At 45.5% G+C, this 12,002-nt stretch overlaps 1 protein-coding gene across 11 annotated transcripts in view; it reads right to left on the bottom strand.

Annotated features, from left to right (window-relative positions):
- The window catches only part of LRP11 (LDL receptor related protein 11), a 69,468-nt gene extending 58,301 nt beyond the window's left edge, over positions 1 to 11,167 (bottom strand). For all 11 annotated transcript variants that reach the window (XR_009543878.1, XM_060168111.1, XM_060168113.1 and 8 more), the window contains exons 1-2: positions 10,222 to 11,167; positions 4,397 to 4,554 (exon numbers count right to left, since the gene is read on the bottom strand). Coding sequence is in view for 10 of the 11 variants with exons in the window: in XM_060168111.1 (XP_060024094.1) it covers positions 4,397 to 4,554; positions 10,222 to 10,855 (792 nt within the window). In the remaining variant the exon portion in view is untranslated. The remainder of the gene's footprint in view (positions 1 to 4,396; positions 4,555 to 10,221) is intronic.
- Between the last annotated feature and the right edge of the window lie 835 nt (positions 11,168 to 12,002).

The following is a 12,002-nucleotide window of genomic DNA, read 5'->3' as shown; positions in this document are numbered from 1 at the left end:
TTAATAATGAAGTTACTGGTGTAAACAGTACCCATCCTTTAGTAAGCTTCCATTACACATGGTATTCTAAGACAGTTTAATTTTCCACATCTGGTGAATGGAAATCAATCTACAGATTTATGAATTTCAAATCTCCCTGAACGTCCTCATACTCTGTTATCATGTTCCTAAATGTCATATTTTACATTCTGACTTCAGATTTACATGTATTATGAAACTCAGTGACATCTAATGGACTACCTGAAAAATGTGTCTTCTTACATTTAAGAATGTATTATAGATTAATAATACCCAGTTAAATAGATGTAGAATATCCTGTTAGAGGGCAGAAAATATATGACTTTAAAATCAGAACCTCTTGGGAATTCCCTGGTGGTCCAGTAGTTAGGACTCGGCGCTTTCGCTGCGGAGGCCCGGGTTCAACCTCTGGTTGGGGAGCTAAGATAGAGCAAGCTGCTGGGTGTGGCCAAAAAGAAAAAAAAAAATCAGAACCTCTTGGTTCTGACCAATCATCTCTCTTATTCATTTTCTTCATAAATGAGGAAACCAAGTCAGAACATGAGCTTTCCCGTATGTTTAGTCGATTTAAAGTGCTTGGTACTGGGACTTCCCTGGCGGTCCAGTGGTTAAGGCTCTGTGCTGCCAATGCAGGGGGTGTAGGTTAGATCCCTGCTCTGGGAACTAAGATCCCACATGCCACGTGGCCAAAAAAATTTTTTTAAAAAAGTGTTTAGTACAGTACTGGACACACACTAGATGCTAAAAAAGGTTAGCAATTAATTTTATCATAATTAAGCTGGCAGCATAATTCCTCTTAGGGTGAGAACCTCATTGATTTTTGTTTTCTGAATACCTGAATGGGTCATTTGGATGTGAAAGGATAGTCCTACAACCTGGTCTTAAAGTATCCCAAAACAAAGGGAGGGCTGACTGTTCTACCACCAAAGATGAGAGAAGGGGGTGAGGACCCTGCAAACAGTGGAGAAAAGGGGAGAGGAGAGGGGACGGCTCAAGAAGGGGTTGGGATAGGCACTCAGCGGAAAGCCTGACCAATGAGAGTTGAGTTAACTTTGGGGGCATTCATGAATGTACACCATTATAAGACAGTTGCAGTTTGATAGCAAATGACTCCTCTATTGCAGACTTTGTCACTTGGATGTTGGCTTTATAGCTTTAGGTCTATCTGCCATCGCCGTTATACACTTGGCTGGGGAATTAGTCTACACTTTCCTCTATTTTTTTTTTCCCCCCTCGGCCCTGCCAGTCGGCATGCAGGATCTTAGTTCCTCCGACCAAGGATCGAACTCGTGTCCCCTGAAGTGGAAGTGTGGAGTCTTAACCACTGGACCACCAGGGAAGTCCCACACATTTTCCTCTTGATGGCATCACAGTCAGCCCTAAAAGTCTATAAGAAATGCCTAATCTTGTTACTTCTTTATAAATATCTTCAATAAATTAAATACTGAATCATCAGCATTATTTTTATTCAGCATTTATATACATAATTCATTGTTTACAGAGTAGAGCCTTTACTAGCAACTATGAAAAGCTAGATGATAATAGAGACAGATTTGCAGCTGCTTGAACAAATATATCCCACGAGTGCCAATTAATTAATTGTCAGCGTCCCTCTCAAGGGAACTCTCATTGCAGGCTGATCCATGGCTTGCCCAGGCACCTTTCCTGATCAATCTTAGTTCTCAGAGATTTCAGTAAAGATACATTAATTTTGCAGCTGACACAATGCACAGAAGAATAATAAACATGATGGATGACCCTCAAAGTTCAAAATTATTTCTGTTGTGGCTGAAAACCCAAACACTGAGATATAAAAAGGGTAACCATAAAGTCTTGCACTCAGGTTCAGTAAATCAATTATACAAACACAGGATGGGGGAGGCCATCAGGACAGCAGTTCATGTAGAAAGGTGAAGCAGGTTTTAGGTGATCCTGCTAATGGAAAACTCAACATGAACCCATGGTGTGAAGCAGCTACTAAGGTAGTTTATGTAAATGAATCTTCATTAATAGAAGTGAGACAATGTCTGGATCACAGGATGTAATAGTCTGTGTCAGGAAGAACCACGGTTTATGTATGGGTTTCAATTAGGGGTGTCTGATTTTAAGAAGGGCACGGATGAATCTGAGATAATCCAAAAAAGGCTGGATGGTGGACAGTCTAAAACTCAATTCATGTGAGGAACATCTGAAAGAATTGAGAGTGTTTAGTTCTGAGAAGACCATCCCAAGTGGTGACACTCATTTAAAAAAAAAAAAACTTTAACGGCTGATACACAGAAAAAAAGATGTGTTCAGCGCTTTTCCAAAAAGAAGATTCAACACCAGTGCATAGAAGTAACACCCCACTGGCCCAACAATTAGAGCTGATTGAAGATGTCATGCGATGTGATGTGAAACAATGAGCTTTCATCTCTGGAAATACCAGGCAGAGACTGGATGACCACTGGAAGGGATGTGAAGGCAGGTGCTCTTGTATGGATAGGAGGCTGGGTAAGATGCTGGTCGAGGGTCTGGTCCAGTTCTAAGACTGCCTAATCATTGGGTAAGGCAGTGTGTTTAAATTAGTCTTGAGGGACTAGCTGATTATTGTTCTTGTCTTTGTCCCAAGAAAACAGAAGTCAGTGCTTCCGCACAGAGGGAAGAGCCTGTGAAGACACAGGCAGGAGAAGACAGACAACTACAAGCCAAGGAGGGAGGCCTTAGAAGAAACCAACCCTGCAGCCACCTTGATCTTGGACTTCTAGCCTCCTGAACTGTGAGAAATTTCTGTTGTTTAAGCCACCCAGTCTGTGGTGCTTTGTTATGGCAGCCCTGACAAACCAACACAGATTTTCCCCACCTCCTCTGACTGAAGTGATTTGGATGAAGTTTATCTGCCTAAGCCAGGAAATACTACAAAGGGTCCTGGCAGGGTTAATAAAAAGCCACTGTCCTCACGACTCAAGACTCCCTGTGTTGATACAGCAATTCCACTTCCGGGTACTTATCCAAAGGAAACAAAAACACTAATTCGAAAAGATATATGCACTCCCATGTTCAGTGCAGCCTTATTTACAATAGCCAAGATATGGCAACAACCTAAATGTCTGTCAACGGATAAATGGATAAAGAAGATATGGTGTGTAAAGAAAGAGAAGGAAATCTTGCCATTTGCAACAGCATGGATGGACCATGATGGCATCAGGCTAAGTGAGATAAGCCAGACGGAGAAAGACAAATACTGTATGACCTTATGCTTATTATGGAATCTAAGAAAACAAAAATACCCCAAAAAACAAGCTCACAGGTACAGAGAACAGATTGGTGGTTGTCAGAGGCATGGGGTAACGGACAGGTGAAAGAGGTCAAAAGTTACAAATTTCCAGTTATAAAATAAATAAGTCATGTACAGCATGGTGATTACAGTTAATAACACTTTTGTATATTTGAAAGTTGCTAAGAGAGTAGATCTTAATGGTTCTCATCACAAGAAATAAAACTGTAACTATGTGTGGTGACAGATGTTGACTAGACTTACTGTGGTGAACATTTCACCAGATATACATATACCAAGTCACTGTGCTATACACCTGAAACTCATATAATGTTACATTGTAACATTATATGTATCTTAATTGTGTACAATTGTATCTTAATTGTGTACAGGCAGCCACTAGGTAAGTGGCACATTCCCATCGGCAGCAATTCCAGCCCAGATAAGCCTGATGAAAATCAGTGAGGAGAGCTTGAATAGGAGCCCTTGACTCCAAACCCCACCTCACTTAATTAACTCAACTATCTCAGGCAGGCCTAACACGAGGTAAGATGGTTGCTTTCTGGATCATGTGAAGAATAAGTTCATTCTATTGTTATTTTCCTCTTTATGCTCCTTTGTATTTTTCAAATTTTCTACTTGGATTTGAACTGAAAAAAGAAGACATAAAAAATCTTTTTAAAGTAATCTAAGTCAACAAAACAAAGCAGGAGTCTTTTTCCTTGAAGCATTTTTGTGTTCTGGAGAAGTCAACAAAAAAACAGCAAGAACGAGGGTAAGCTTCAAACCACATGGTCAGGGAATTCCCTGGTGGTCCAGTGGTTAGGACTCCATGAACTCACTGCCGAGGGCCCAGATTCGATCCCTGGTTGGGGAACTGAGACCCCACAAGCCACGAGGCTCAGCCAAAAAATAAATAAATAAATAAAAACAAAACACATGGTCAGGATCACTGTTAACTGAGTAGAAAAGTAAATTCATATAATATAACATTTTTTCAACAATCATTTTTATGCTTTCTCCATTTTACACTTCTGCCAACTTACAGACATTTGGGGAACCTAAGTAGAAAGACCACTGCACTGAAACATTAGTTTTCATTACAATTACGACATGAATTACCTTCATGTCCACCGACGGGTCACCCTGCAGCAGTGTCCACTCATACTGGACGATGGCGTGGTCGTCTGTGCTCTCACGGCCATCCAGAATCACTCCATCTGTGGGCAGATGCAAAACAACATCTTGCCCGGCCTTGCTAAGTGGAGGCTCGTCCTTTTCTGTGAAAGAAAATACATAATTCACAAGACATATGTTCCCTATTTTTTTTCTAATTTATTGAGAGGTAACTTGTTTGCTAGAATAGATGTAGTCCAGCAAAGAACTGCCAAGAGGATGTATAGTAACTGAAGGTTATTTTCATTGTAATGTAATACATTAAATTTGCAAAGTTAAGGCAAGTTCTTGGATTCACATAAAATTCACATAGAAATTTTCTGGAATCCAATTTTTCATCTAGGAAACCACAAGAGGTTCACAGTTTCTAACTAGTTTTTATAAGAGAAGCCGGCACAGAGTTTGAGATATCCTAAAATAGCGAACGAGTATGTATTTACCTTTTGTTCTTCATGGTACTAAATTTAAGGCTCACGGTGTTCACTAAATATTAATACGTGACTGACAGCTGCTCCAGTGGTGACTGATAGAAGCCATTAGATATACAAAATATTTCTAAGAGCAGAACTGTGAATATTTTAACGGATTTAAGCATCTTATTAGTAAGCTTACGCAAATGCACATATATTTTAAAGAAACTTAGTAATTTAGCTGGGACAAAAACCCTACAGGTTTTTGTAATACATCTTTTTTGGCATCCACTATTTCCTCCCTCCTCCAGCTCCAAAACTTGGTCCGAATTCTGGCCTGGACTTCCTTAGCTTATTCTGAATGATGTTGCTAAGACATTGGTCTCTTTCTGCGCAGCCGAAGTTGCCTCCCAAGTAAACTTCTAAGGGCCAATCTAGACGTCCAGTGCCTGAGGTTTGGGGCTAGCAGCAATCGTATTAGCTTCTTATTAGGCAACAAAGGGTGGTTACTGCAGCTGGAAGGACTCTTCCGGAATGCTAACCTGATTGGGTCATTTCCTTGCTTCAGGGGATGTTCAGAGACCTACCTGACCTACCTGTGCAGCTCTATCTTCTCATCTATCGCTCCTCTCAACGCCCAGCAACAGAGGACATGAGGGGCTTGCAGGTCTTAGAGCTGTGGCTCTTCTGAATGAGAATGCTGCTGTGAGCCTCCAAGAGAGATGACTTTCTTTTTTTCATGAGCTAGTTTACAAGGAATAAGCACACTTGCTATTGCCAAAGGGTACATGTGTCCACTGAGAAGGTGAGTCCCATTTTTACAGTCATTTAAAAGAATGAGGACTAGTAACTGAATTAAATCAGCCACATAAGCGACCCCTGCCTTAGAAGACATTTGATCTGCTTTTTTCCACCTGAGCAAAGATCCAGTGCCTGTTGACTTTATTCTGCTCCTCCCAGGTAAGGAGAGAGAGATGACAACTGCATTACTAATAGGCCCTTTTATAGTTTTATAGAGAATTTCCTTTGCTTCTGGAAGGTTCATCACTTTCCACACAATGTTTTACCACTTTATAATTCCGGAACCTTTTTTTTTTTGGCTGCGCTGTGTGGCTTGTAGATCTTAGTTCCCTGACCAGGGATTGAACCCATGGCCTCTGCGGCAAAAGCACAGAGTCTTAACCACTGGAGAGCCAGAGGAGTCCCATAATTCTCGAATCCTATAATTCAGCAGTAATACATTATAATTAGCAGCTATTTGCTTTAAAATTTATGTTAAAATACCTTTTTAAGTAAACAAAAATACACCTATATGATATAAACAGCAGTGATACTAATAATATATTTTTAGGCCCTCAAAGATTTTTTTTTAAATGTTGCTTTTAATTTTTCTTTTTTTTCTTGACCTTCCACTAAGGTTTCACACTCTCTTCTCTTTTCTTAATTTTTTAATCAAAAAAATTTTTTTGGCTGTGCCGCGCAGCATGCAGGATCTTACTTCCCCGACCAGGGACTGAACCTGCGCCCCTGCAGTGGGAGTGCGGAATCCTGACCACTGGACCGCCAGTGAAGTCCTAGGCCCTTAAAGATTTAACCAAGAAAGATGTAAGATGGAAAAATCAGGTAAGCCCTGAAATATCCCACATATTATAAAACTAATCCTGGCCCTCCTGGAAGAAAAAAATAATCGCGTTAGTCATTTATTGATACTTTTCTTTAGGTAAGCTTAAAGATATGATTTATGAACACAGTTGAAATCCTCATACCCTCTAAATTGGTCATTGTATTTGAAATAATAGAGCTATATTTCCTCCTCAGTTCAAGTCCAGGCAAAGCTGGCTTAAGCCAGAAACAGGTCTTAAAAATAAACAAATGAGGAGAGGAGGAAAGGAGTGTGCTATCATTCAAAAAAATTGACTTGCCGATGAAGAACAAGATTTAATGTAACTTGGAATTTTTGTTAGAAAAATGGAACAAGCCAATGTTAAGTACTATGGAAACACTGATTTCTTTTGAAGACTAAGCACACTTGGTAAGATCCACAGAGGCGAAATAAAACTCATACCAATTTTGATGGAGCATATCAAGGCGGCATTTTATACAGAGAAGTATACCGTTAGCTACGCTGATTTACAACACGCTGCCCTGACCAACGCCTTAACGGCAAGGAAGAGGTCTGGCATCTGGGTCTTGTTGCATGGGTACAAATGATACAGGCGAGGCTGAGGATATGGAAGAAGGGCCAGACTAAGGGAAGAGGCTTAGATACTACAGGTTAAAATCCATCTTGAGTTTTCTGTTGGCTTTTGTGGTCTTTTTACTTCCATTGTGTGTTTTTCTTAATTGCAACACGTTAGGAAAAAATGATTCACAACCCCAACATGATTATCATTTCTGGTGTGTACTCTTTGTCTTCTCCATCTGAGCTGCTGATAATAATAATTAATAGTTACCATTTGTTAGGTGATTTCTTTGTACCAGGCACCATGCTTAGTGTTTTGAGCCGTGAAGTCACTGAACTTTCACAAGTCTCTGAGGTAGTGTTGTCATCTGCATCACACTCATGAGGAAACTAGGGTCAGACTGGCCAACTTAGTTGCCTAAGACCACACAAGTGATAAATTTGTCAGTTCAGATGTCAGCCCAGATCTATCAAACTGAAAGGCTCTGTCCTTTCCACTATACTTTGGGGGCACTGGATGTGTATTCTGGTTACAGTAAATATATAAAGTTACATCCTGAATTTAACCTACTAATTTATTTTCTATTTTTGATATTTATTCATATATCCTACCATTGCCTGTGTCACTACATAAACTTCACAGTTGTCATTTTGATTCCCTAACCTCTACTACTGGACATTTTGTTACCAATTTTTTTCACCATCATAAATAATGCTATAATAAACTTTTTTGCTCATACTTTCTCTTTAGCATGGATCATTTTCCTAAAAAAATGCCACCTTTATAATTCACAAAGCATGTCCAGCCTTGATCGTCATGACAGCCCGGCTGGAAGGCAAGGCAAGCACTCAAGTCCTAAGAGGATGAACAGGGACCCTCATGTAGAAGAGCTGCCTCTCAAACCCAGGTTTCAGGACCTCAAGTCCCCAGCCCTGACCTTGGCATGCAACCGCAGGCAGATTCTGTCATTTCAACACACCTCTCTAAGCATCCTCCACTCCTTCGCACATTCTTCCATCATCCCCTGCAGCCACCTCGTCAGTGCCACCCTCGAAACCCAACCAAGGGCATCTCTGCTTCCAGGTGGCCCGATGCTGCTGGTGAAAAACATTCCAGCTGGCCCAGAACACAGCTCACAACGCACAGCTCCACAACTTAGGTGCCATGAGACCCTCGGGCAGGTTACTTTCTCTCAGCAAGCCTTCCAGTATGCTGAGGATTATGGAAGAACCTAGATTTGGGGTGCTGTGAGGACAGAGTGAGTTCACTTGTCTAAGGAGCTTGTTAATAGTGCTTCCCATCGAACAATGAACATCAGCAACAAACAGGGCTGATGGGGTCCACTATAAATGTGTGCTGTCCCATCCCACCTGGCCCTCCATCATTTTTTCACGATCTTATTCACCTCAAATGCACCCCTAACAAATTCTCTGCAAGAGCTTCTCTAAACCATTTTCATGCTCCTTTGGCCTTAAACTACACATGCTCACAAGATTCAGAAAAATAAAAAACACTCAAGAAGGAAAAACTTCGTCTCAGAAGCACAGAGAACTTCAGGAGGTTAAAGAATCTGGGCGGGGAAAACACAGGACATTTGGGTAGGGTAACGTTTGCCCTACCTGCAGACCGTTTCTTGGCGCACTGGGCTAAGAAGCACCCTTCCATGTGTCCATACTACTGGAGAGCCAAAGAACTGTGAGCAAGGCAGTTCTCTTCCAGAATAAGGACCAAGCCCAGTGGTCATCTGTGTGTACCTCTGAACATCTACAAAACTGAATTCCTAGATAAACTTGCCCCAGGGAAGGGAAGGCCAAAAAAACAATGTAGAACAAAAAATGATTCAGAAACTTCTATAGTAAACTAAAGTTTCTTTCTCCCATGGGCATATTCTTTCCTTGTTTAATTTCCTTTTGGTTTCCCCGGGCTTATAAGAAAGCTCTCCTTGGCAATGTTGGTCTCTTCCAGATGTGCAGTGAGAAAAAGGGAAAGGGATTTTGTTTCTTTGGTGCTGGGATCTTTGAGTCCCTGCTTGGGCAGAGGACGGATGTGCGAGTAACACCCATGGGCGGGCTGAGATGCTGGTGAGGGTCCAGGTGAAAGTACCTCCTGCCTCCACTTCAGGGAGAAAGCTTTGGGGTCCTTCCCAGCGTCTGCCTCAAGGCTGAGCAGTTGCAGGGTGACCTTTGATGTTTATTCCCCTGGAGGTGGGAAGGGAGGTGGGCCACTGTGGACACAGATTTCCAGACCCTTCTCTTTGGACCTAAAGGTCATGAAGACTCCAGAGGCTACGCCCCTCTAATCTTGCTATGGTTTCAGTCTTGTGTTATCATAAAGCAAACAGCAACAGAGTGCAGTCAAACACTGGGAGCCGACCACAGGTGGGCCCAGTCAAGGTTTTATTCCCTCAGGGACCTTAATCTCCAACTGCTACTTTTTTTTTTTTCCCCCGTTTTGGTCTTCTCATTCTGAGCATCCCCAGAAAGTAAAACCATCCAATGAAAAGCATCATTTTTAGCTCCTTTTCAAAAGAGAGGTGCCTTAAACTTTGTTTTCAACAAATCAAGTCCCTTCTTTTACCTCTTTAAAAAAGAGAACCATATAGTTCATGGGAATCAGCTGGACCCACTTCAAAATAACCTGACACATTTCTCTTCCTATTTTTATCTGATGAAAGCAACGTTAGCTGGAATCATGACTCCTGAGAGCCAAGCCAGGAAATAAGGGTGCGCTATGAGCAATCCGGCAGCTAATTAGATTTTGCTCTTGTAATTTACCTGACACAAACCATGCCTTCCTCATAAGAACCTCTGAGATTCAAATAGACTTTTTCCCCCTGAACTTTTCTCCTCCATTAAATCGAATTTCTGCGAATCCTTTCAGATAAGCATACCTCCCTAAGCTTAGAAAAATTCCACAAGCAGCCCATCGTGCCCGCTTCTGCTCAATCTACTGGGCTTTCTCAGAAACCATCCCTAGGATGGGAAATCAAAGCCACTCTTCTGGATGCCCGCAACTAAGTTACGTTAACTTGGATCTAGGGTGTTTCATTTCTGACTTGACTGAGAAGGGCCCAGCGGCCCTGCCTGGGCGAGTCTCCCAGATGCAGCCACCAACAGGTGCAAGGGCAGCGACAGCAGGACCCAAGCGGCCCGGCCCCGGCCTCCAGGGGGGTGCTTACCCGGCCGCGGCGAGGCCCGGGCGGTGGCCGGGGCGCCAGCTTCCAGGCCTTCCTGCTCGCCCTCCGGGGCGCGGCTGAGGCTGTAGCTGCTGTAGCCGCGGTGCAGTGCGAACTTGCAGACGCTGCGGCCGCGCGCCGTGCAGTTGAAGAGGTAGCAGCCGAGCGCGGCGGCCCGGGGCGCGGGCCGGCGGGGCAGCTCCACCACGGCCACGGAGCAGCGCGGCTCGAGGCAGCAGGCCTCCAGGCACTGCCGCCAGTCCCGCACGGCAGCCGGCGCGCTCAGGAAGCTGGCGCCGGCCGCGATGGAGTCCTTGGTGCGGATGATGGCGTCCGGCATGGCACTGTAGCCGCCGCCGCCGCCGCCTGGGCAGCCTTCCTGGGGGCCGCCGCCCGCGCGCAGTTCCAGCTCCAGCGCCTCCTGCGGCCGTTCCTGCTGCAGCTGCCGGCGGAACTCCTCCAGCAGCTGCTCCACTCCCGAGAGCTGCGCGTGCAGGTCGGACAGCGGCGCGGAGGGCGACCCCACCGCGCGGCCGCTGGGCAGCCACAAGCACAGCAGCAGCAGCCCGCGCAGCGCCGGGAGCCGTGGCGACCGCCTGAGCCCGGAGCCCGCGTTCTCCCGGGCAGCGGAGGCCATAGCGGTCGGCGGCGGAGGAAGCGAGCCGAGGCGGGGCCGCAGAGAGCGAGGGAAGCGGGGGAGCGCGGGCCCTGTGGCCCTTCTGAGCCGCCGCAGCGGGCACTAGGCCCCAGCGCCTCAAAGCCTGGCCTCCCCGGGGTCCAGCTGCGCCCCCGAGGCCGCGGGCGCTCGGTCACCGGCGGGCACCGCAGCAGCTGGAGGCATTGCCGGCCCGGCCCGGCCCCGCTCCTCGTCCTTTCCCGGGGCTTCTGGGCGCCCCGGCGACTCTCTGCCCCGAGCCGTCGCGAGCTCCGCGAGGATGAGGCAGCCTAGACAAGGATCACCAGCCGGTGATGAAAAGCGGCCGCGGGGGGCGGGGCGCGTGAAGCCCCGCCCAGGCCCCCCCGCCCGGCCCTCCCTTCGCTCGCAGGGACCCCGCCCACACCCGCCTGTTTTGCAGACCCGGAAAGTAGCCTGGTAGGCGGGTAGCGGCCCCTGAGCTGGGCTCTGCGCCCGGGGCCCTCCGCATCTGCGCGGGGCTCGTGTCTAAGCGCGCCAGGCTTTATTAACCAGCCAGACCTGCTCAGTTGTCAGCTCAAAGGGGTACGGACACCTGGGGAGAAGGGGAGGAGGGGTCTCCACAAATCCGTGTGACCTCAGGGCCGGCTCTAGCGAAGGGACATGCTCACCTGGGGAACTACCAGGCACCACGTTCAGTCCTTCACCTCCGGCGCCCCTGATCGTTTCCATCTTAGGTCCCCAAAATGCACTTGGGTAACAGAAGGCGGGCAGTGCTGTGGGAAAAGACACAACTAGTAGTCCCATTCCCTCAGTTTTCCACAAACTTAACTAGAAATCTGAACACAGTCGCTTATGGGGACCTGATGAGTTCACTCTACAGCGTGAGCAGAGGCCTTCAGCTGAGGTCGTGTAAGATCTAGAGGACTCGTGTTTTACGTGACTTAATAAGGTATACGAAAACGTCCAATCCAGGGAAGGCTGCACCTGAGAGTTCTAGCTACCCGTGAGCTAGAGTTTCTGAGTCCGTTTCTATTGACTTATTTTTGTTTCTGAGTCCGTTTCTATTGACTTATTTTTCTCACGATTATGAATCACATTTCCTTCTTTTTAGCACATCCAGAATTTTTTTTTTAGAAACTTGAACGTT

Source organism: Lagenorhynchus albirostris, chromosome 12, assembly GCF_949774975.1.
Source record: "Lagenorhynchus albirostris chromosome 12, mLagAlb1.1, whole genome shotgun sequence".
In the NCBI taxonomy this organism is placed as follows: Eukaryota; Metazoa; Chordata; class Mammalia; order Artiodactyla; family Delphinidae; genus Lagenorhynchus; species Lagenorhynchus albirostris.
This window is presented reverse-complemented; position numbering and strand designations above follow the sequence as displayed.